The sequence below is a fragment of the Ciconia boyciana genome, chromosome 6 (assembly GCF_034638445.1).
Source record: "Ciconia boyciana chromosome 6, ASM3463844v1, whole genome shotgun sequence".
NCBI classification, from domain to species: domain Eukaryota; kingdom Metazoa; phylum Chordata; class Aves; order Ciconiiformes; family Ciconiidae; genus Ciconia; species Ciconia boyciana.
The window spans coordinates 16,151,755-16,177,793 of NC_132939.1; the positions used below are offsets into that span (position 1 = coordinate 16,151,755).

Sequence of the window (26,039 nt, forward strand, 5' to 3'; positions counted from 1 at the left end):
GTAACGGTCGTTGGGCAACGGGCACAACGGAAGGCGGTTAAAAACCGCTGGGCGCCGGTCCTCAGCGTCGCCCTGTGGGAAGGGAAGGGGGGAGCCGAGTCCCGGATTGCTCCCCGGTGAGCGCTGGGTGCGTTTCTTTACCTTTTAACCTCAGTTTTGTTTTTTTTTTCCCCTGAGGAAGGGGGCGGTCGGGCTTCGGGCCGCGGTGGTGCGAGTGATCCCCTTTCCCCGGAGCCGATTTCTGTAAATATTTGTTCAAGGATGGATTTGCCGCCAGTACCTGGCTTCCATTAACAGCCGCTACTTCGCAGGATGGTGTGGTTTCAGGTTGGGCTATTATTCTGTGAAATAGAAAACAAAATGGTGCTGGGGATTTTTTTAAAGGAAATCTTTAATGCAAAAAAAAAAAAAAATCCCGAAATTCGGCTGCGCGTCTTTCTCTAAGTAGGAGAAAAGCATTCATCTAGTGAATCGGGCAGGCAGTGGTAGGAAATATGCTTGAAGAGGCCAAGTTCAAGGACGTAATGGTTAAACCTGGAACTAAAGGGCCTCATTCCCACTTATAAAATTTGCCAGTTATTTAGCCTTGACTAAGGAAGGATTTTTCTGAAAGAAGGAGCTCATGAAATGATGTAAGCTGTGACTGCTCAGGAAAATGTCTACTGTCCAAATAGCAGCAAATGTGGCAAATGAATGACCCGTCCACAAATGGTTAACCCACAGTGACATGAACTTCCAGACAGACACCAAAATCACCAGAAGAGGTGGCAAAAGGAGGCAGGAAGCTGGAACCTGTGTGTGGCAGTATGATGTCTGTGCATGTATAAATGCATACATGTGTGCATGCCTATAAAGATGTATCTTTGTGACAAGCTGTGTTATTTAAAAACACTCTGATGTGACTGCTCCACTTTAAATAGCAATATTCTCATTCATGTGTTTGCTTACTCCTCTGATTTAAATATTTTTGTTTCTATTTCAGTTTAGACACGAAAGTTGTAGAGTTGCTGAAGCATCCTTCTGGATAAGAGGTTTTTCTTTAGTGCCAGTGGATTTATGATTATATTTTTCTAATTGTATGTGTCCATGGACTTTCCCTTCAGTTTTGGTACTAAGTGCTTTGGTACATACTGTAAGCAGTTATTGGCATTGATTGCCTGGGCAAGGCAATTGCCCAGTTGATGGCTGGGAGCCAGCCAGTTGGGGTTGAAATTAACTTTCACCACCTACAGCTACTTAACTGTGGCCCACATAGGGATTTCAGAATAGTATTTTTAAATAATCACTCTGAGTTCTCTGAGCAGTCATTATAGGTCTTGTAATTGAACGATTACTATTACTTTAGACTATTTCTACTTTTTATGTATGAATAGTTGCACGTCCTTGGACACATCCATTCCTTTTGGAGGGGTCAGTTTCCCAATACTCCACGCTTTCTATTGTTCTGGATTGTCTTTCTTGCTGCTTTGATAAATAAAACTAAAATGACAAGAAGATGCCCTGGCACCTGGCTGCCAGGCTGCTGAGTTTAGCAAAAGATACTTCCCCTTTCTCTGTATCACTTTGTCTGCTAGACATGTTTTGTGTGCTTGCTGTGAACGTCACCTGCACCTACACTTTTACTTTGTTAAGTACATGATTTATATATACAATTTAACTTTAAAAAAATTGTATTTTTTATACTTTTCTTTCTAAACATTTAAAAAAACCCAAATGGATGAAGTAATTTGAAGATTTACTTGTCAAAGGCATGGTTTTCTAGCTGATGGCAGCTCATAGTTACTTCCAGCATTTTGAAGTGAGCATAAAGAGGCTCTATAACACCATGCAGTACTCACTGGTAACATTTCACACTCTTCCAGAGATGGACATAGGTATTCAAGAGGCAGTCATGCCTTTTGTGCCATTTTTCCTTCCTCTTTTCTAATCGTCTTATTCTGTACCTTTTCCTCCAGAGGGCAGTAGCTACATGACTCTAGAATGAAAAGAAATGTGTCGGGGAGGAGTGTTCTAAAGGGAAAGGTAAATTGCTTTATAGTCTGGTGCTAGGAAAGACCCATGGAGCCTACTACAGCAAGGGGTGTTGCATGAACACACTCACCATGTTGGTTTTAGGAATCCTGAACTCTATAGAGCTAGAAGGGTGTTTCCTTGTTTCCATTTATGTTCTTTATTGGGACTGTCATTTGCCACTTCTTTTCCTTCACCTCTGAGCACTTGTTGGCTGAGATGGGACAGCAAAGCAAGTGGCTTCTGCTGAAGAATTTCTAGAGAAGAATAAAAAGAAGCCCTGTCTTTGTGGATCAAGTGACAGATACTTAAAAGAAAAAAGTGACAGATCTTCTGAGTGAGCCAACATATTTGTGTTAAGAGCTGCTGAACAAATTGGGCTTACAGGAATGAACAATCCCACTCTGTAGTATTGAATCATGAGGGGTGAGTTTTTCCACCCACAAAATAGGTTTTAGATTTCAAAACTCCCCCCCCCCCAATTTATTCTAATTTCAATAGCTATCAAAGAAGATATTACTATAACTGTTAAATTAAAACTTAGTTGGCACCATGGTATTACTCTGCCTTTAGCAGTAGACCTTTCTTTCAAAGGCTGCACAGCGTTAGCCTAACATGAATTAAGCCTCACAAATCACCTTGCTGTACGAGTGGACAGACAGAAGAAAAGAGATTGGAGTTGGTTATGCAAAGCCACAGGGGAAGGCATGAGCAGGGCTGGGATGAGGGTTAATGTAGCAGGCATGCTGTGCTTCCCGGCCTTCCAAGGAAATAGCATTCCCTTAGAAATAAGTAGAAAGGGGTGAAATGGCCACACTAAGACAAGGGGATAAATGCTATAAAGTTTTTTTGCATAATGGGAGCATTTATAGAAAACAAACAAAACAAAACACACCTTGGTTGCATCTCCATGGGCAGCCTATCCCACTAACACCTTTGGGACTGAGCCAAGTCCCATCGCAGAGGAGAAATGAAAGTCGGGACATGGCAGCTCCCCTCAGCAGCTTCACATGGCTGCTCTGGGACTGTCTTGCACCCATCTTAGTACAGCACTTTGCTCAGTAATGCTTCATTGCCATGCAAAATACATTTGTGAGCCTGATTCAATAGCGACTTCCGGAATGCCTATCTCGAGGCAACAAGTTTAATGACTCAGATAATGGCAGTGAGCCTCCCACCACAGAATAATGTTCTTGGATACTGCTTCTGGTCACTGTTGAGACTCTAACCCTTTGGAGTTAGGGGACAGAAACTCCCTGGGACTTGGCCCCGTATAAACAAGACTAGATAAAATGTGCTGAGGAAATGTGAAGTGTATTATGTCCAAGTGGTAGCTAAGAGGCCTCCCTGTTCACACATATTTATCCAGCAGTGTGGTACCATTAAAAAGATATATAATCATTGGATATGAACCAACTCACTTACTCTACTCTCCTGCAATGCTGCTTTGTGAATATAAGCCCCATTTACAATGGAAAGGTATGACACTTGTACTTTGAATTCTTATTTCCTCATACTGCAAGATATAATACAGTCTTCTTAGCGATATGCTGTGTCCTTTACTCCCTTGCATTCCTTTCCAGGTAAGGTTGTCAGATGCTTGTGGAATAGGAGCTAGTCCAAATTGCAGTGTCAAATCCCAGGCACTTTATTAAAAGCATATGAAACCTCACTTCTCTGTATCTCTCCTCTTGCAATTAGGATTTAGGATCTTCCACAGATAGTTGCAAAGCTTCTGAGGATATCTTTCTGCAGCATGAGTTTGTGATGTCCTGCAGAGTGGTGTTTTTCTAAGCCTTTAGAGGATGAGATCCTGCCTTAGACCAGTGCTGGGCAGCTAGGAGACAGCACACACAGTAGCTGTGGTGGAAACCTGCTCTTGCACTCACTGTGCCCTTGTGCTACCCTGGAAGGATAGCCACCTGTCTCCCATTTCTTCTCTCTTAGCCCTAATGGATGCCTGGTATCCCAGGGTGAAAACACACCAATAGTTCTGCAGCTATTTTTTCTTTGAAGCTGCCCAGCAAAATGATTCCCTGGAGGAGATGTCTCCCAACTGCCCATTTTCTCTCTTAATCTGTAGTAGGCAATGACACAGCTCATGCATAGCTCATTTCATCTGCATAGCTGTATTCTACCTCCTCACTTTTACTGTTGTTCATCCTGTTGGTAACAACTCTCCTGTTGGTTATATGTTCTCTGGCCCCAGTTTAATGCCCTTAGGTATTGCACAAATAACAGCAGGCAGATGCTGCAAATACTTCGCTGTGGAACTGGTAACACTACTTAAACAGCAACATCAGTTCTTCAGTTTTCCTTGCTCTCTGCTGCAGTGCTAGAAGAGAAGTAATGCATGAAACATATCACATATCCCATGAGAACACTGGGATGTCTTTTTCTAGAAAATAAAGCCTTTAAAAAACAGATTCCAAATTAATTGAGCAGGCTAAAGAGAGAAAAAAAAGAGAAAGGAGTTTTCCCAAGTGCTATTTGAATTCTTCAGAAAGGGGAAGAGGACAAAAATGGATGTAAAGCCAAAATTGCTATAAAAAGAATATGGATGAAAAATTGATTGTAGCTTTCTATTGGGTCATTGACATTCTAACCCCTTAGCAATTAATAAATCCTGGAATAATTGTCACAATGAATTGATAGGGCAGGGATATCTAGTTGTCCAGCCAAACTAGGATAATTTCGGTAGTTACAAGTTATCTTAATAAGTTTACATAATTTATTGGTAAAGATCACAGTGAATCTAGAAACAGTGTGACAGTAGGTGAAATATGAGACTAGGAGACAATGAGTCAAGCTCTCATGGCTCTGAGCTACAGTGAAAGGTTTAATACTCCTTATTTACCAGATTTGGAGGGGTAATTTCCACATGAATTGGTACGTCTGTACTGGTCTGGAAACGGTGTGCATTAAACACTGATACTTTATCACAGCCTGCCTCCTCTTAGCTTCCTCACAGTTTGGGAGGGAGTCTGGCTCAACTCCATTTGGAGTCAGTATAGTATGATTCAATGGCGGTAGAGGTGAGGCAGCCTAAGAAAGACTAAACAAATCAGATTGTGATTAATTTCTAAAAGGTATTACAGGAGACACCAAGAGACACAGGCACTATCAATAAACCACAATATAAAAAAAGTTTTATAGATTTTTATATTTAGATATTAAAGCTTTACAGAGTCATATGATTAAAAGAGATACAAGCTTTTGAGAAATACCTTTGGTATATAATTTTTCCTTCTGCATTTAGTCAGTCATGAGCATAATCTACAGTAGGGCTATGACGCATAAAAAATAACATGTTAATAAAATGACAGGAGATGTTTAAGAGTTACATAAAAACTCCATGCTGGCTATGTTTGTTTGATGTGTATCCTGTCATATTTCACCCATGTAGTTTGTTTCAACCATATTTCATGATTCTTTGGTAGCAAATAAAAAGAAGAATAGTAGTATACAAAAAAGGAAAGTACACGGATAATTCTTCCATGTTTCAGATGAAGGAAAATGGCTCATTTTATTAAAAAAGGAAAACCTCAATTTATTATGAAATAATATTTATTTACAGGTATTTTACATTTTTAGAAAATAATACAACTGTACTTTAAAATGCTTCGTTTATTTTTATTACTTATCTGCTTGTACAAAAGAAGCAAAGACACTGTCTTCCTGTTCTAGCAGAACCTCAGGCTTGCCATATTCCAAAATAACCCCTCTCTTCATTACAATAACCAAATCTGCATTGAGGATCGTGTGCACGCGGTGCTGAAAAACAAATAAACAAAATGCCAGTTCAGTGTAGCTATCAAATATATTCCAGGATAAGACAGACTCCCAGAAATTAATTTTCCTATCAAGTTCAAGTTTGATTAAGGCTACTTATCCTACTTTTCATTCTAATTTACTGTGCAAATACTGCAGATAAACATACAGACCAAGAGCCATGTGGATATTCAAGTACCTAAATTGCACAGAGGTACTTGAGTATGAATCGTCATATAAGTTCAGACTACAATGTCCCTAGCCCAAAGTCCTGCCACCGAGCGTTGCCACAAGAAGGTAGCCAGGAAGAGTGGGTACAGGGCGAGTAAGCGCAGTACTGCATGTGGGTACTCTCCCAGTCCTGGACTACATCTAGATCAGGGGGGTTCCTGAGCTGGGTGTGGGATTTGTCTATTTGTAAAACTGAATAGATCTCTCTTCTAAGACCTTGCCCACATCTTCTCCTGAGCTTTCATAAACGTTCTGCATCCACATCCTCTGGAAAAGATTTTTCCAGGCTTGCTCGCCACTGCGTGAACAAGTACCCCCTTTTGTATGCTCTGGGCCTCGCTGCTCAGAGGTTCATCTGATGCCTCTTCCTCCTTGCCTCATGATTTTGCAGACCTCTCTCACATATCCTTATGTTGTCCTCCTTCCAGGCAGAAGAGGCCTAGCCTACCCAGCTGCTCCCCTTAAGGAGCAGTTCCACACCTCTGATCATCCTTGTGCTTCTCAACATTTTTCAGTTGTAACCTGTCATTCTGGGGATAAGGAGACTGGAACTACACATGACATTCAAGGTATGTGTGAACTATGGACTTATACAGTGGTATGATGTTTTCTTTTTTGTTCTCTACCCTTTTCCTAGTAAGCCCTAAGATTTGATTAATTTATTTTATTAGGAAGAAACCTCCTCAGTTTTTTCCACAGTGAATACTGAAAATTAACTAATTTAGCTTTTCTGCAATACCGTTATCTTTCCTGAGCATTCCTTTCATGTACTGATCATCAAATGGCCCCATAGATTGACAGACTTCTTGCTTCAAGTGTGTTTCAGGGATTCATGGAATCATTATTAGTTTTGATGGCTTCCAGAAGCTGCTCTGATATGTTTTTTTTGGGAGGGGGCCTGCCTTATTGCATTTTCACATGTAACATGTCAGAACTTATGATCATTTCTGTTTTCTTTATTTGGCTATGAGTTCAGTTTTTACAGGAATGACTTCTTGTTTCTAATAGTATTTTTTATTTGTTTAGCCATACCAGCTTCTTTCTATCCTTACTCAAGCCTTTCCTAATAAATAGCATGCATTGGCTCTGTGATTTTTTAATAAAATCCTTCAGTAATTTCCATGATCCCTGTAGATTCAATTTTCTTTGCTTCCTCTTTTAGCTTTTTTTTTTTCTTCCCCATTTTTTTTTTGATTTTGTTTTTAGCAAGCCTCCTCATTTTTACAGAATTCCACTTTTAAAAGTTGAGTGTAACTGCATTGGATTTTTTGGGTCTGCATTACTCCTGCAGGGATATTTAATCTCAGAATACTGTGGTCCCTGTTACACAGTCAGTCTTCACCCACAAGGTTCCTAATCAGATCTTAGGCACCCTCAGTACCAAAACAACTCTTGTATTTCCTTCTGTGGCTTCCTAGCCAGATGTTCCACGAAATAATCACTGATGGCATCTACAAATCTCATCTCTGCTGCAGTCTTTCTGTGACATTTACCCAGTCCACAGGCAGGGGGAGGGGACTGAAACATCACATTCCACTTGTACTTGCTGCCCTTGTTGTCTGATCTCTTTCAGTCTAACACAATCAGTGCCACCATTCTGGTAAAGTAACATAGATGATAATATAGACCTGATACTATACTCTTCCTATTCCTATTCTTCCTAAGCACAAATTAGGAATATATGGCTTTCTCTGAAAAAAAAAAACAACAAACCACCCCAAACAAACAAACAAACCCAACCCAACCCACTACCCAAAACACCCCAAAAAAACTACGTTATGTTTCTATTACAGAGTGTTTTGAATGCAAACCCACCTGCTGTAAACACATTTACATTTGGAAGTAAAAACATTCAAAGTAAGTTTATTCCAAAATGCTGTTTGTTTGAACTGTGCAGTTTAAAACTCACTGAGAGAGTGAAAGACTAATAAAACTTTCTCAGGCTATCCCCAAACAAAATGAAACAGATACATAAATGCAAAATGCAGTGCAACTCAGAATTTTCATGCAGAGAAATCTGGAAATTTCATGCCTATGATTCCTTTGCTTTTTTTATAATGACACACTGAATGGATACCATACGATAAATCAGGTTTTCTATTACACATTTGCCAGGTGAAAATAAAAAGATGCTCTAAGATTCCTGAGCATAGATTTCTTGACTTGTGTTTAATTTTTAAATGTTAAGAAGCATAATGACTTTATCTCACCTCCCTGAAATATGTGTATTTTTAGAAAATAGAGAACTGAAAGATATGTATTGCTTCTGACATATTTGTTGAGCCAACTGCTTTCATTCAGGTCAAATCTCTTTCATAAACAATTCTTTTATAGATACTCGAGATCTTTGTATAATCACTTCAAGAACATGCAAACTTAAATTCAATCACTGTCAATAGGGATGGAATGCTTATTTTCAAAAGTTAGTAAGATTCTCACTTAATTATTTAAATTCGGAAACATAATTGCTTTATCCAGTGGCAGAACTATCACACAATTTTACTTGTCCTTAGTTAAATGATTACTGTAGCTTGATGAAACTTATTCTTAGATTTCACAGTAGTCAAAGTCATATTATATTTTAAATTAGCCTAAAATGGGTAACAGAAAATAGACTGTGTAGTTAGATTACATGACTTTACAGGCAATCAGACTTAGCATCACGCAAGACATTTAAGAATCTGTTGTTATGTATTTAAATAAGAAAGTAGTTTAAAATTGAAAAGAAAGTTTAAACACTGCATTAAGAAAAGATTAATGGCCAAATTAACACATTTATTAACATTGACAAGAATTGACTAACGTGGCACTTCTGATTCTTGTTTGCACTAGAACGGCAGCAGAGACTGTACTTACTGCTATTGTAACCACAGTACGGTCAGCAAACGCAGTCATGACTACCTTCTGGAGTATGTTCTCCTACGTAAAGAAAAACATTTGTTGCTTTTCAAACAGAAGTTACATGATAGACACACAGACACTAAGAAGGCTGAAGTAACCACTGATTTTTCCATGCTTTTATTGATCCTTCATTGCAGAAATGAAAAATGAACCACATGTCAGAACTAAGTCAGAGCCTGGTCTCCAGTTAGACAGCCCTGCTCACTCCTGCTGCCCCCACTGCCTCTGGGCTTCAGCGCACACAAGAGCTGTGCTCTGGCTCCCAAACCCCTGCTATCCTGACCTCAGTTTTACAGTGAGGAAATCAAAGGTGAATTCAGGGTGCTGCCAGGCTGCCTGCATGCTGGCACCTCTGCAGTGCATTCTTCACCCTGCTGGAAGCCCAGGAATGTCCCAGCACACTGGGGACATCTAACACCAAGGGGTGGCAGGGATAAGCAAGGGAGTGTGCTGTACCTGGCATATTTAACAGTGGAGAGGATATTTAAGACGGTCTTAACATACCTAGTTCTCACTCAACAATTACTCATCCTTTGCTATTTAGGAAACATGTTGTTGTGTACCAAACTGCCTAGAAATGTCACTAGCACAGATACCTTTATTTGCTCTTATCTGTTCTTTAGATATGTACCCTCAAGGGAGGAACTATATCCTCAATGCGTCAAAATTCAAAATGTGTTTTACCTGGGCTGGGTACAGTATAATTCCCAATGTTACTGACACTCAGCACACTAATATTTTACAAAACTAAAAATTGTAGTTGTTAAAACAAGACTGAAAGAAGAAATGTTTCAGAAGACTGAAACATTTCTCATAACAACATAACAGAGGGAAAAAAAATATCCTAAGAATGTACTGTTCTATTTGGCTAAAATCCAGTCAGTGCACTATTATTGTGTGGTTTAACCTCTGTCTAGCAATTTCAGGCAATTAATGCAATAATCCAGTATGTCTTTTCTGCATCTTTGTTTATTTTTTTGACTCTACTTTCAAGCCTTCTAACTTCCTGACTTGTCCTGTCCACTATGCTGGGGAAATTTGTCTGCTTGCCAATTCACCCTTCACTGACCATCCCAGCTGACTTTCCAAAGCTTTGTTTACTTTAGGAAATCAAACTGCCAAGGAAAATAACATGCTTCATTTTCCTAATGCCAGCAATGCTGGAATAACTATTAATCCCCTAGTAAAATGATTTAAAAGCTCTGTAGGTTAGTTAGTAATGGCTCACAACTACCTGGACTTGTAAACATGTCTGCATTAAATATGGTGTAAGCATATTACAGAGTAGATAGAATTGCTTTCCACATTTTTCGTCGCATATTAGCAGTTGTCTCCCCCTCAAGGAAAGCAAGAAATCAGAAACACTCCAAACTCACTGTTGCCATGTCAATAGATGCTGTGGCTTCATCCATGATGAAGATGCTCGTCTTCCGCACAAAAGCCCTTGCTAGGCAGAACAGCTGTCTTTGGCCCTGGCTAAAGTTTTCACCCCCTTCTGTGACTATAGCATCTGGAAATGATATAGCAAAAACAGCATTTATGGAGTGTGCATGTGTGTGTGTATGAGAGGGTCAGATCAGAGTAGAGCATATGTTTGGAAAATAATTACTCATGTTCAGCATAAAGATATTCAAAGTAACATTTCCTAGGTCTACAGTTGCTGGTGACCCAATTTTGCCTGTTTATTTCCATTGTTAAAAACAACCAGTACTTCTGTCTCACTATATTCTTTATATCTATTAGACATGAAAGTAGCTGAGGATGTTTAAGAGCGAGTTTCTCTGGAACACGTGCAGTCTAGGACACTGCATGCCCCTGTCAAAGTGGCATCCATTATTTCTTTACCCTAAGGCTTTACCATTTTTAAGGTTGGGTTTGTTTTTTTTTTGCCTGGCCAAATGATTCACACCTTTAAGCTTTTGAAATCTTCCTCCCTGGACATGACTATTGGAAAATACAAAATAATATATTCTAGATAATACCTGACTCGTTGACACCTTATTTGAATTCACAAGACCTGTAAACCTCAATGCTTCATAACGAAGACATACTGAAATAAAATAATAATTTTACCCTTGATTTGAATAGAAACAGGATTCTGCCCCACAGGTGCAGTTGGTAAGGGGGTTAGATGGATATAGGAGCTTTGCCTGCAGGCAAGCACTTTTTGTCACCTTCCATAAACGTAAAAAGCTTTTTCTTCAGCAACTACCTTTTTAATAAATAGTAAATGTGAAACAGCAATGTTGTGAACACTGGAAGCATTCTCAAGAAGGAAGTCTTATTACCTAGGCCCCCAGGGAGCGCTTTCACCACATGCTTGAGCTGTGCTATTTCCAACGCTTCCCACAGCATGCTGTCAGTGCACTTCTTCTCAGGGTCCAAGTTAAACCTACAGTTACATGTAATTCAAGAATATCAGTCAATATAAACTTCTGCAATGTATTTCTTCTTTTAGTGTGCTTAGAAACAAACTTGCAAATAATCAGAATCATATGCTAAAGATCTGGGCCTGATTCTGATCTATTGTTGGTATAAATCCACTGAATTTTGCAGACTTGGTCAACATTTATACCAATGTGATTAAGAACAAAATTTGACTCAGTTGAGCAGAATGGGAAAAGCTTCCTGTTTTGCAGATATCTTTGTGGTTTTAGAATTTATTTTCTTCTGAATAAAGTAAAGCAATTCTCATGTTTTACTAGAAAAAGCTCTGAAGAAAAAAAGCTGTGAATATAATCAGTTTAAATTAACATTCATTTTTTTAAGAAAGGCCAAAATTCTACCATCTCTCCTTTTAAATCCAATGTCTCTTTGTTCTTTACTGCTATAGAAATGCTAAACAGAACAATCAACCTTCATACTGAATTATGAAATGCAAGTCTTCACTACAACTGAACAATCTTGGATTTATGAACAAATGAATGTTATTTTAGCTTGCTGTAGCCCAGAAATGACAGCAACAAATGTGAATCTCATATCATATTAATATATAGAATGATAATCAGAAATAAAAGATCCAATGGTGCGTAACAATTTTTATTTTTACTTTTTACTCCTACTGTATGTGCTGTGAATGACCAATGCTGGCCTAAATACATTTTTTAATAGGTTAATTAATGAAACAAAGGTATACAGTCACCTCATCTTCTGACATGAACGAATCATGTTCTATTCAGGCAAGTTCAGGAGATAATCTTGGGATCTCTATTAGCGTGGAGTCAGCAAATCACAGAAGCCTGTATAATTTTCAGTGAACTCTAATGACTTTTATGTAGAAACTGTAACTGCAGGTGATGTAACTGCAGGTGATGTAACTGCACTGAGGATTGCGCTGCTCCTTTCTAAGGTAAATGCCACAGACATAGGGAAGGACATTTGTGGAAACTGCGGAGCTTTTTGCCACTGTTTCTACTGCATCATCCTCTCAGAGAAAGAGGATTTGCATAGATATTCTCACAGATGAAGGAACATCTCAAAGACTAGAAGAGCAACACGGATAGAGGCTCCAGGATAAAATACCCCAGACCTCCCTCAGTACTTCTCATATTGTTCTACTGCTTCCTCTTTTTCTACATCCATTTTTTAGTCTGCATTTTTTCCATCTGGTTTTTTAAGGCAGACAGATGAAAACAGATGTAGGAGAAAGAAGGTTTCAAGAAGTGCTGGGTGGTTACGTGTATTTGATCAGTGAGCTAAACCGATTACTCAATCCTGGAGGAATAAATAGTGACTTTCCCTAATTCCCAGGCATGCGGTGCCTTCTGCCGATAGCATGCTGACCAGGCTCAGGGACGGGAAAGTTGCAGTCTGGCAGGGCTGGGTAAAAAGCACAGACAGAAGGCAGTGATCCTCCCTACTCCAACTGAGGAGGCCAGAATTGAACAGTTTGCTATCAGCAATTCTGTAAAAGTCATTATATGGTATAATTATAATATATAATGGCATATAAGTCATTATATGTTTTTTATTGCTGGTGCTTAATGCTTACCGGATTGTTCCGCTGAATAAAATAGGATCTTGGAGAATGATTGACAGCCTGGATCTCAACGTCTGTAAGGGGAGCTTAGCGATATCTATACCATCAATGATAATCCTTCCTATTCAAAAGAAAATGAGTAGTCTGCTAGACTGTTTATCATGCCACACAGCTGCTGGCAAAGACATGGCTCACTTTCAGCTTGCAATACAGTACAGCAGGAACAGGCCTTGAATTGCATATCCCCTTATTCACTAATGAAACAAGCTTTGGTTAGGCAGCAAGCACAATTGTCTTGAGACTAAGCCTCAGCTGGGAGGAATACGCAGTATACCTGTAATATTTTATGAATGATTAGACACACTACTTATCTGCTTGACCATTATAAACATCTATCAAACAAGAAGATAAGAGGTTACTTCAACCAGGGACTAGTTACCAGGGGGAACAAGTGTTTCAAAAAGCCAAATTACTATTGAGCACTTTGAAATTTTATCTCCAAGTACAACTGTCTGGCTCTGCATAAGGGCCCTTGTGGGCAACGTGGCTGGGAAACTGAGGCTTAAATTTTCGAGATGCACAGGAAGACACTCCGTGAGGCACATGGACATGGCACACATAGCAGGAAATATGGCAGGAAATTCCAGGGCAGCAGGCCAAACTGCAGTCCTCAGTTGCTGAGTTTTCTGGGCCCAGTGGGTCCTATCCGTGCCTTGTGCATGGATCCTTCATCGTACTTGAACACTTTCCCCTTTTATGGTTTGCTCCTACTGTTGTGATTTAACAGCACAAAAGGACTTTTGCTTCTGTCAAGTAGAATTTTTATTGATCCAGCTTATCAATGGCACAGCTGTTAGGTGACAGATGATATCGTATTTAAACAAGGCCAGAGAGTGTGTCCTGCAGATTCAAAAACTGCACTTCAAAGCTGCTGCTGTTAAGGAAAGGACTATCAAAGCACCTTCAGGAGCTAAGCTTGACTGATATGCAAAAGTGTAATCTTACCCTCAAAAGTGTCAACCATTCTGAAAAATGCAAGAGAGAAGGAGGATTTTCCACTGCCCGTTCGGCCGCAGATCCCAATCTGTGACACAGAAAGCAGATGAACATCAGGTGAGCAGAAATGGATAATGTCTGAATTTGACACTTAAGATGAGTGGATGGAGGAGCTGTTCTGATCCACACAATCCTCATGGCCTCCTGACAGTTCAGTCAAACTGAACTGGCCATAACAGAATCCCTAAGTTCACTCTTTGTCTTTAGGGGTCTGAGCATTTAGGGATAAATCAAGGCCAGTCCTATATACAGGAACAATAGGAGAGTGGCAACGATGGGAATAAAGGCAAGAGAGCCACATGGGTATGATGGAAAGTAGGTCTAACACAGTAAGGGCTCACTGTCGTTTCTTTTGGCACTGTGTGCTGACAGCAGGGCACTGGGGTACTGAGAAGTGGTGTGTAGTTCTAACTTCTCACTCTAATGTATGCTGAAACACACCAAACTAAGAAACCCATAGACTCCTTTCCAGTGCACTACATTCGTTGACAGAAAAAATTCAGTAATTCAGTCATCAAAACATACTGTGGTATGTTTTTTCAGCTTTGTGATTTCTGTGATGTGCTAGTCTAAAGAGCTTCTCAGAATCACTGCAGTTCTTTACCTTTTGTCCTGGAGAGATGTGGGCATTGACATGCTTTAGCACTGGCTTTAAGTTGCTGTCATATCGGACACTGAGGTTCTGGATTTGGATCTCCCCTCTGTCTGGCCAGTTCTGGGGAATCTGTGAGGAAGCTGAACCAGGAGCACAGGAGAAAAAGAAAACCAAAAAATCAACACTCTCATAATAAATTAATCAGCTCATTAAGTGGTTTACTATGTTTTTCATGGTAATACACTGCAAAATCATTAAAATTTCAGCAAGCTCTTTCTGCATGCTGCACAAAACTGCACTTACAAAGCAGCCCTTCGTAATTTTCAGCTTCTGTTTTGAGAAGGCCATTGATTCTTTTCACTGCACCCAGCTGGATCTCCATGTCAGCCAGGTTACGAACCATCCAATTCAGATAGTTAGACACCTGATGTAAAGCAAATACACTACTAAATTCCAGATTTTTAGTAGTTTGCAACATTTGACCAGCATGCAGTTTATATTCCTCCACAGTAACACTTGTTCAGCCTTCATAAGCTGAAGCTGTGAATGAACTGTATGGTACACATCAACAGGGTGACAACAATGACTAAAAGTTAAATTTCCTAACTGCAGTGCACAGATACTTTGGTACTATGGAGATCTGATCTACACCAACAGGAAAGAGGGAGGGGAACAGTAAAGACAGGTGAAAAGACATCTTCTTGGTAACTTAAGGTTTGACAGTCTAGAATGATGTACCGGGGCATAATTACAATTGATGCACTGAAAAAATATTCTTCACAATGGAAGACAATATAAAAAATATGATGCAACTTGTCCATGTTTTGTTGACATATTTGAACTAACACTTCAATGAATATTTTATCTAAAAACTGAAGGCATACACTCAAATATGTCAACCACTGAATGTGAACGGAAGTTAACACATGGTTTCAGTGATGTTACAGTACCCACTATAGATGTACAGACACCTTCAATCTTCCTGTTCATCTTTGTGCCCTGAAGAATTACAAAAAATGTTTGGGAGAGACAAAAAGGGTCGTGAGATTCTTACCATAAGAGCATAGGTTAGTCCCAAGCCTACAAGTCCTGAAGAGAGTTTACTATACAGGCAACTGGTAATAGAAGTGACAGCTGCTATGAGTACCACACATGCTCCAATGTACTCCTGAAGGAATATGAATAAGCTCCATCACTATAAGTCTACAAATGATTAAAACGTTCTCATAACTTTGCATACCAAATAACAAATCCATTGCACAGTTTGAAATACAGGCAGAAAACACCACATAACTCCATACAGACCCTACCTAGGAACCCATTCTCATTGCCTTTAGCGTGGCTGTGCTGTTTGAAAACGCTGCTGTACACAGAAGGCTGATGACTGACTGCTGGGAGGCACTGCAGTTGCTGCTGGGTGGCTACCATCCATATTTGTTCAAACAAGCACAGCATGTATCTATTAGTTGGACTGTGTCCACCCATGACAGGCTTTTGCTGCTTTAATTTAAATAATTAGTCATTTGACTTCCCACAGACAAGTCTTTGAATAAAATTATGTAACAGACTAGGAAATGACCTCTGTAGGAGGGAAACTGTCACTCGCTTATGTTTGTACTGTTTAGTGATATAGGCAATGATCAGAATTAGGGACTTCAGATGGTCTAGGACTGAACATATAAAAGAGTAATAATATTTTAAGTTATACTCAATATCTGAATTTAAGTAGCAAAAGGTACCAGCTAAAATGGAGTCCAAAATGGAGGTTATAGTGTGACATGAAATATCAGTTAACATACACTTAGCACATATAAAAGGAGCCCATGTTACCACAACAGCGGTACTACACCTGTATCTACCAAAGCCTGATACAAATATCACCACCCACAACATAAAATTCCTTGATTTGCTTCTAAAGGAATTAATTTTAATAAATAATTTCTCATGCCAGGCCACTTTACTGAGCACTCTAAGGAAACAGGCACCTGAATATCTTTGGCATTCTTCAGATGACCCACAATAGGCACAAACCTGTCTACATCCTTCTGCTTATTACGAAAGCTTCCAAGATGCTGAAATGTTCCTGGGGAGCCACAAGGCAAAGGCCTGCTGCCACTGACTAACACAGTCCCATAAAAGCATCATGGCTGACAGCACAGCTCGACCAGCTCTGATCACTCTGCACACACAGAGGAGCCAATGTGACCTATAAAAACTATCCTTGTCTTGGAGAAACAGCTGCAGGCTATGGGGAAAACTTGTACTCTGTTCAGTTTCCAGGATGGGTTGGGCACATGTTCATTACAGAGATACAGATATAAAGGGTAAAGGTATAGCTTCGAAACCCAGATGAGGCTGGGTAACTGTTGGGTGCCTCATCAGATTGCTTGGATTGAAGTCAAACAAATCCATTGTGTATACACAAAAATAATGTACTTGCCATGCGGACTTCCAGCCAGCGATTGGCAGCTGTAAGGAAAAGGGAAGCAATGTTGTTGGAATCTGTGTATTCAAGAAGTTTTTGTCGAAATTTGGCTTCATACCTAAAAAAAAAAAAGAGGAAAAAAAGATAAAGAAAAAAGGGTCAGGCCTTGGGGTCTTGGAAAAATGAAAAGTAAAATTTAATTTTGGCTCATGGGCAGCTTGACACAGGGTCTAAATCAGCCTATCAATAGTTCAGAGTGACGTCATCTGTAGACTTGTATTAGACATGCAAACTGTATTTGTAAAGTATCTTCAGGAGTAAATGGATGTTATTGCATTGATGAAACTCTCTGTGGGACTTCTGGATCACACTGGTCATTTTCTAAATGTATTTTATCACATGGTGACTCTAAGAGAGACAAATCTGAAACTAAAAAAATTAAAAACATATATGAGAGAAATAATACATGCATGTACTTGTGAAAAGAAGTATTAGTACTGCAGAATGTAGTTCCTCTTCTCAATCATATAAATGCAAGTTTTAAAATGTACATTACTGTAGCGCCTAGAAATTGTAAGCCTTAATAAAGTATAAATTCAAAATACCTCCAGCCATGGTAGCTCCAGTGTTAGGCAAACATGTTTGTCTTTATCACTAAACAAATGGAGCACTTTGGAGTCCAAGCACATGGTGCAACAAAAAGTAACAGACTGGAAAAAACTGTGTCCTCCCCCCCCCCACCTCCAAATGAATTAGCCACAGAATACAAAATAAGATTAATGGCAAATAGGTCTGTTCACATTTTATTATAGTGGATCTGCACCCGCTCATCAGAATAGCTGCATCAATGAATTCTGCCTTGAATTCAGCAGATAACTAGATAACAGATGACTCCTTGCTACACCTATTTAGACCAGGGTCTTGGCAAGCATGCAAGTCGGCCAGTCACCCCTTTTAGCTGGGCATATTTATTTGCATAGGTGTAAATTAATGTGATATTAATAATAAAGGGTATCAATAATTATGTCTAATAATAAAGGAGAAGTCTGGCACAAAAGCCTTTTCCAGGGTAGTAATACAAGCTTGAAGGCCTGAACATCTAGTTTAAGCACCCAAAGCTTGCCTTTTTTCCTCCTTTATTACATTCTCCCCCTATAAAACTTTGCCCTATTTATACCCTTAGCTATTATGGTTGCAACAAGCACTACTTATTTATAAACTCAGCTCTTTATACTGATATAAGAGAAAGATATGACAATGTTTTAAGTATGAAGTACATGGCTTAGAGAAGCTTTCAAATTTGTTCACTGCAGAGTATCTTAGTCCTTCTTCCGAGTACAGTACAATAAAGTTACAACTTTACATAAATCATTTATGCTTTTCAAGAAAAGAAATAAGGGCCACTTTGTGGAAATAACTTAGCTGTTCACAACTTAGCCACATGCCAAGACATAAGAGAGATGTCTGCTGTGTGCAATGGAGAATGGCCTGGGCTGGCTCCGAGCGTGTTGGTGTGTTTGCACAGCCTAGAATGGTTGTTCCTGTAAGCGAGCATTAGTGTCATGCAGTGTCAGAGCTAGTGAGCCCTGCTTTTCCTCAGGACTAATTACCCTCAGTGCCCTACCATACAGAGATGGCTGTACTGCTTCTGGAACCAATTCAGTCACATTTAACTTTCCTATCTCTATACCATGAGGTATTATGTGATGGAGATATGCCTTAGAAGATGTGAGGTATGCATCATGAGTCAGTCATGCATATGCACATGGAATTGGGGACGCAGACAAAGTTACCACTGTTGGTGGAGTACTGCAGAAGTATCAGAATTTCTCTTCAGAATGTGTCCCCAGATTACCAGGCCTCTCAGAATACAGACCAGTCTTTGCAGAAGCCTTCACATTTACATTTTATTGATCTTTTAGCTATCTGGAGTGCCAGAGAGCAAACTATAAATCAGGCCAGGGCATCTGCTGAAGGTGTATTTATAGCTGCAGCAGTAGCTGTCTTTCTGATCTCCCCCTGGCATTTTTTGTACATTTCTTTCCTTATGCATTCTGAGAAAGTGCAGGACAGAGAGTTACCAAGGGTAAGGACACTCCAGGAACAAGTGGCACCTCCTAACTTTATGACTGGATTCCTGAATTAGCGTTATTTTTAGGGATGCTCAAGCTAGCAAGTCTAAACTCCACTCCTGCTAATATGTTAGGCAGCTGAAAAGCTACGCAGTCCTAAAAATAGCTAGGTTACCAGCTGATGCGGGAGGCTGGCAGGCAGATGCAATACAGAACTTACTGAACGCACATGGCTGCTGGGTCAGACACATATCAGTTACTGCAGGATTTAAGAAAAAGGAGGCACCAAACACAGTTCTTTGACAGAATAATTCATTTCAAGGTGACAGGAAGAATCAAGAGGGAGTGCTCCAAATGACTGAAAATAGTAGCTAGATGGCACTGAATATTATTCATTGTATGAACACCTGAAAATATACAGCCATAATACTCTAAAGATCCTCTTGATGAAGTAGAAGTATATATGGATAACTGATAAAAGCAACAGTTTAAAGAGAAATTGAATTTCCTTAAAACTGAACATAGACATAGCTACAAACTAGAGAACACTGTAGGCACTTAATGAATTAAATATCCAATAACAGTAGTTAATGGAAAATACTATGCTGTTCTACCCCTCTTCGGAAAGCTACTTTCAGTCAAAAAGAAAAACTCTTACATTGGTTGTTCTTGCATTGAGCTATTTATATCCTATTTAGAATAGTTTAAGGAAAGTTAACTTTGTGCATTAATTCTATTATAAAATTAACTTTATAGGTTAGGAGGAATAAGCGCTACTGTTTCAAAGATAGAATGGTAACTAATAATTAACCAACAAAATGTGTAGACATCTAGATGAGATGGGTGTGGAAGACAGTTGACTGCATTTGAGTCAGCTGGGAAAAGACAAGAATAGCACTAGTACAGGGAAAGCAGCTGGTAAGCTCAGCAGTAGTTTTATTAGTACCTCTACTAGTATCAGTGTGACTGCCATTTTTGTAACACAGATACACAACCCAGGCACGTTATCAGGTATTCCTGGGCTGCTCTCCTGTGAGCTTATGTAGACGGAAAAATGAATCAAAAGAGGTGATGAAAGACTTTGTCTCCAGCTTGTGTATTTTCAAAATCAGTATAAATAACCACATTTTCAGCTAGCAACCTGAAAAATAACTTAGAGTGCTATTGTATCTTCTGAAGTCACTAGCATGCACAGTTTATCTTAGCAGGACATCAACTCATACACAAATAACTCTGGCATAACAAGTTAGTGCATATTAGTTGTTCCATGGAAACTGTCCAAGTGCATAGTCTGCCACACTGCATGCTGTGGTAATTGCAAGCTAATTTAGCTTCTTAAATCACATTTGCCCACAAGGTTTTCTTCAGGCTGCGTGCAAGCGTATGGAGAGTTACCGCAGGGCAGCTGACATACATTAGCTTGTTTTTCTACAGTAAATCCTTCATGTGCAAAACGCTTAAATTTCTTCAGTGTTTTGGAGTTCCCCCTTACCAGTGTTTTGGGGACTCTGGATTTTCCAGGTGACCCAAATAACAATTAATTATAACTGCACAATTGCAGAACAGAATCAGAGATAGATATTCAAAAGCGAGGTAATGTACATTTCTTAAAAAACTATACCTGAAGGCTCGGATGGTGGTAAGACCTTCAACAGTCTCTGAAAAATGGGAGAGTAATGGTAGCTGAGTGCTGTCATCCAGCTGCTGCAGGTCCCTGGAGAGGGTTATGAAAAGCATTTTGTAAAAAGCCCATTTTGTTGTGCAGTTATTCTCTTCAAACAGACCCAGGGAGTGAAAGGGAATATCTTCACAATAATTATATATGTAAGGTTCAGATAGATTGCAAAGCAGTGCTGCATGTCTGAGCAGGAAATGAAGACCCCAGGAGGATTTTTTTAATATTTGAATACAAACAGTGCTGGAGTTCTGAATGGGTCTCTTCCCTTCACTGCCTTCCCTCATTCCTCCTATATTCCTATTTCTTATACTCAATTGTTTATTTATTTAAACACCATTCTGGCTCTATGCTGAATATAAATTTAATGGGATACTGCAAATAAGAGCTTGAGTTAAGCAGAAAGCAAAATGCAACTTCCTCTCTCTCTCCCCTCTCTATCCCCACATGACGGCACAACTTCTCACTGAGCTAACAGTATAATTTATACACTCAGTAAATGAGAGCCCACACTTATCATTATGTTGTTCTTCTCAATTTCATGTTTAGTCATCAAATCAGTGGAAGCACATGTGGAGTGAAATTCTACTTAGTCTCAGTTCCTTCCAGCAGGAAGTAAATTGGTTGCAGACTCCCTCCCGATCCATGCATACATGAAGGGGATAAATGCAGCATTGCTGCAAACGCTTCTTGAGCGCCACTGGGGGGAAGCTGTATGACTGTAGAAGGAGAAAAGTCACAGATATGTCTAAAATTTTTCAACTTGTTAAAAACTAAAAGGCACCCAGAACAAGAGAGGATGCCCGTGCATTTTGGATCCTTAATGGGCAGAAGTACCACCATGGTTATGCTGCATTCTCCAGCCTCTCCCTGGCTTTACAGATTTCCACTTCCACGTGGATAGGCAGAGATCAGTTTCCCTGTTCTGTCACCACATTTTCTTGGATGTACCCAGCATGCAGCCCTTGGGGAGGACAGAATCCAGTTGGTTTTTTGTGTCCTGTGAACTCTAAGAAACTTTGATCATGGACAAAGACCCTGCTCATGCTTCCCAGAAGTTCTGCTTGAGGAGCTGCGGACAAAGGCACTTGTAAAATGACACATTTTCACTATAGTGGATTTGGCTCACTTTCAGACAGGGCCATGGCTTTGACAGGACTGAATTTAAACATGAAGTTCCCCAGCACTGCAATTCTGCAGTGCAATCACGCATTGCAGGAGATGTTTGTATTGCCAGAATGATACTGATTTATGCTCTTACCGTGATGCAACTCGGAAGTACTTCTGGATAAAGTAACACATGATTGCGAGGGGAACCAAGGCAATGAGAAACATCGGTGTGACATATGAGATGACAGCGAGAGCAGATACACACAGCAAAGTGGAACGACTCAAGCACTCCAGGGTAGCTGGAATGTGCTGTGTAGATAAAGAAGAATAAGCACACAGAATCTTCCATAACATATCAAGTTTAAAAGAGTATTATTTCATTTTCCTTTCTCCCACTTACACAATGAAAAAAATTTTGAGGATTTGAAACACTAAGCATACAGGTCTGCTTTTGAATTGACTGCTGGGTTTTGGGAAAGTCTGAAGGGATTTCTGTGGGGCTGCTGCACGTCTGCTTTGTGGACCACAATCCTCATGTCAGAGGATTACAGACGGGATACAATAGACGATTTCAGCATCTGCACCGATCCTATGAACTGGCAGTGCAGTCTGGAGTAAATACTGATAATTTGAACTTCAGTCATTTCTATTTTGGGCAACAGCATTTGTGTTTTTCTCATTTCATTTGCTCATGTGTGTCAAGTGAATGTCTTTACCCACTTTTAAAAAAAGTAGATCCTCTTAATTTGGGGATATCGCTATTGATCTAATTTCACTTCCCTTTCCTATATAGGGCATCTTAGTCAAATAAATGTTTTTTCAATGTGCATTTAAGATGAGGAATTCATTCTGAACCTAGAAAATCATGATGCAAATTGATACAGTAGTCAAAATTATAGATCATCAGTAAACTTCATCCAAATGAGTGTATAATAAATGAAAATCCAGTCTTTCAGACTGGGAAAGATAGGATAACTTGGGAGCTTGAATATATTTATTCAGTACCTGGTCGATGGTATTGCAGTCAGCTGAAAATCTGTTCAATATACTTCCCAAAGGTGTTGTTTCAAAAAACCTAAAATGAGACAAGGAGTGGGAAAGATTACAATATTGATACTAGAATAGTTTTAATTTTTTTTTTCTGTCTTCCTTAAACTAGGTACTGTATCACAGACACAAGCAAATAAATTGACAACCACAGTAAAGTTTGTCATTCCTCCCTGTAACCATGGCTTTCCAATAAAATGGCAGTCTTGACTGCAACCCAACAGCAAGCATGTCCTCAGCTCCCTCTACTGCCTAAGCTGTGCAAATCACATGATTACATTTAAAAAAAAATCCCTTCAGATTTGCAATTTGAGGCCTCTTCAATTCATGAAAAATGCGAACAACGTGAAATCACAAGTCTTGCATTTTTCTGGGAACAGAAATGCATAACTAAGAACAACCATTGGAATAATATATTAAAAGACCTTTCCTTTACATTTGCACATGCAAAATGCAAACCGTAATTGTTAACTGTTCCATAACTCATGTTGAACCTGAAGTCTAATTCTATCCTGAAAAAAAAATTTTTAAAAAAGTATCTGAGGTTTTCCATGTATATTATTTCTCCATGACTTCTGGGTCAAATACAGTTAGCTTAAAAATAAGAAGGTATTTTTCCTAATGTTCAGTAACAGCTGCAGGTTTGAGTCAAGCTACAACTTTCCTTTCATGCTGTAGAAATAAAATTTATGCAACACAACAAAGGCCTTTACCAGTATCTGTGCACCCCAGTGTACTCTAATGATACCTGTGATGACACTTGTCTTAAGCTCATTATCTTTGATAGGCTTGCACAATCGCTGCCTGACAGTAAATTTTTCCAGTGATTAAGATTATGATGCATGCTATGAATGAACTATACAACACATTGATCAATAATTGTGTTTCCTCCCTAATTAAAAACAGCAAAGAGAAATTAAACATGCAAGGAAGTAATTCTCTAAAGTTGCAGTCAGGCAGGAAAGGCATTTGACTAGTGTCTAGGAACTCGAGCAGCCTGGGTATCATTTTCAAAAACTCCTCAGTAGTTGGATACCTGGTGATTTTCAACGACACATTTTAAAAAAAGTGATTCACAATCACTTCTTAATAAAAACTGTGCTTAGAAGACTGCCTTGAAGTAAGGAACACAAAATGACTACAATACAATTTGTATTACAGTCAGAGGAATACCTCATTGGAGCCAAAATAATTTTATTTAGTAAAGAAGAGTGTAGCTTTTTGGTGACTTTCAAGCCAGTCCACTCCACTGCTATTGATGTGACAAGACATAATACAATCCCAAGACAGCAGAGAATGCTGAAAACTTTTGAATATGGAGAATGGTTGAAATCCTAAGAAAGAAAGAAAGAGTAACAAAATTATTCACCATAAATTATGTTTAAAATTTATTGTAAAAACACAAACACAAGACTCCCTAAATTAAACTGCCAATGATTTTCAACCATCTTAAACCACAATTTATTATCCTTTGGAGAGAGGAGTGTTTGCATGAAAGTAAGAGATTAATCAGAGATTTAAAATCATAGAATACTACAAAAAACCCTGAAAAGATACATTTGGTAGTTTCATCTGAAGGAACAAAGCATCTCCAAAGCATTTCTTATGGCTTTGTTGTTTTGGTCTATTTTTTTACTACGAACAGAATATAATAGTTTTTAATTTGAAATATTAATTTCATATTAAACCCCAGCATCAATAAAGCATCTTTTTAGATATGAAAGTGTGACTCCAGTGAAATCACACATGCACCTCCCAGACATTAATGTGGATTATTTGTAGGCACTAAATCCTGATAAAGAAAACAATCCCAGTTCTAACAAAATCCCTCCACTACTGCTTTATACATACAGAGTACCCTGCTAGGTAACAGTGTAGTCAGTTCCACGCGGAATTCACATAAAAATCAACCAAAAAAGTGTGCTCATAAAAAAAACCCCAACTGTTTCCCATATGTTACAAAACCTGACAGCCCTACTTGCAGTGAGAATGCAACAGTACAGGGAAAAGAAAAAAGAACTATGATATCAAAATTACTTTAGAGACCAAGGTTTTAGGCATATGGGCTAGATGATGAAAATACAACAAATCTAGCAAAAGGAGAACAACAATGCACAAAACTTAACTGCTAGTTTTATTGCACTGTGTACCCGAAAATGCATTAACCCTCAAAATACTCTGGCGTGTCTCTATTACCAGAAATACAGCACATCTCATACAAATCTTGGAGCAGAGGTTGACAGTGGGAGATCACCACCGGTTAGATCAGAAGAGGAAGGTGAATGAGGCATTGCATACCCCACAGTGAGAGCAGTTCTTCAGCTCTAGCTCTGTCTTCCCAGAAATGGCATCCGAGGTCCAGCGTGCCAGGCAGTAGTCAATGGCCACCATCACCGTGTGCTTCAGCAGCTGGGACAGAACCAGCAGCGGCAGAAGGAGGATTCCTGCTGCACTGAGGTACTTGCCACAGGCTCTCCAGGGCATCTTTGCTCTTTGATGCAGCACTGAAGACAGGTTGTCTTCATCATCACTTTCTGTTACTTCTTCTGCAATGTGCATGAAAAAAGTACAGCCACACTGACGTACTCATACATACCTTTCATAGAGACTGGTAAGTGGCAGCTACAAAACAGGTCGTCTTATACAGGATAAAGAGTGGCTTTAAGGTGAAATAACCTGCTCAGGCATGCATGTATTAGCTTGCTAAAGTTAGTAGTAATGCATGCTAAAAAGATCCAAAAAGCCTTAGCACTACGTGATCAATGTCTCCAGTCATGTTTTTGCAATTTAAAAGTACTGGCTTGATAAAAATTAATTGATAAAAATTAACTTTTTCCTAGGTAAAACCTTAAACAAGTGTGCTTAGCTATTGACAGATTTGAAGCTCACCCAGCTTAAATTATTCAATATTATTCCTCTTTCATTATCAAATCATGTTCAAGTGAAAATAATGTTCAATGAAAAAAAACCCCAAAAGTTTGGAGGAAGCTATGACTTCTGAATGCTTGAAATCACTGTAGTCCAGAGGTAAAATCAATGGAAACAGCACTCTTATGAATCACGACCCACATGAAAAATGATTATTCTCTTGCCAGTTTTAATTATGTTAATTAATTCTAAAATAATTTAACTGTGAACAGTAATGTAGTGGTACTGGGCTCAAAGGG

The 26,039-nt window shown here is 39.2% G+C and overlaps 1 protein-coding gene and 1 long non-coding RNA gene across 5 annotated transcripts in view; one reads left to right on the forward strand and one right to left on the reverse strand.

Moving 5' to 3' along the window:
* Positions 1–100: 100 nt before the first annotated feature.
* LOC140653451 (uncharacterized) lies at positions 101–25,613 on the forward strand. Its single transcript, XR_012043116.1, has 3 exons — positions 101–127; positions 6,441–6,581; positions 25,072–25,613. It is a non-coding gene; the product is annotated as an uncharacterized lncRNA (long non-coding RNA).
* Positions 5,229–26,039, reverse strand: part of ABCC8 (ATP binding cassette subfamily C member 8) — an 83,911-nt gene continuing 63,100 nt past the window's right edge. For all 4 annotated transcript variants that reach the window (XM_072865530.1, XM_072865531.1, XM_072865529.1 and 1 more), the window contains 15 exons: positions 25,171–25,418; positions 24,046–24,206; positions 22,831–22,900; positions 21,977–22,134; positions 20,662–20,754; positions 16,984–17,086; positions 15,598–15,711; positions 14,847–14,967; positions 14,553–14,683; positions 13,898–13,976; positions 12,905–13,013; positions 11,202–11,305; positions 10,290–10,423; positions 8,869–8,931; positions 5,229–5,784 (listed from right to left, as the gene is read on the reverse strand). In XM_072865530.1, the coding sequence (XP_072721631.1) occupies positions 5,647–5,784; positions 8,869–8,931; positions 10,290–10,423; positions 11,202–11,305; positions 12,905–13,013; positions 13,898–13,976; positions 14,553–14,683; positions 14,847–14,967; positions 15,598–15,711; positions 16,984–17,086; positions 20,662–20,754; positions 21,977–22,134; positions 22,831–22,900; positions 24,046–24,206; positions 25,171–25,418 (1,826 nt within the window). In that variant the 3' untranslated portion in view covers positions 5,229–5,646. The remainder of the gene's footprint in view (positions 5,785–8,868; positions 8,932–10,289; positions 10,424–11,201; positions 11,306–12,904; positions 13,014–13,897; positions 13,977–14,552; positions 14,684–14,846; positions 14,968–15,597; positions 15,712–16,983; positions 17,087–20,661; positions 20,755–21,976; positions 22,135–22,830; positions 22,901–24,045; positions 24,207–25,170; positions 25,419–26,039) is intronic.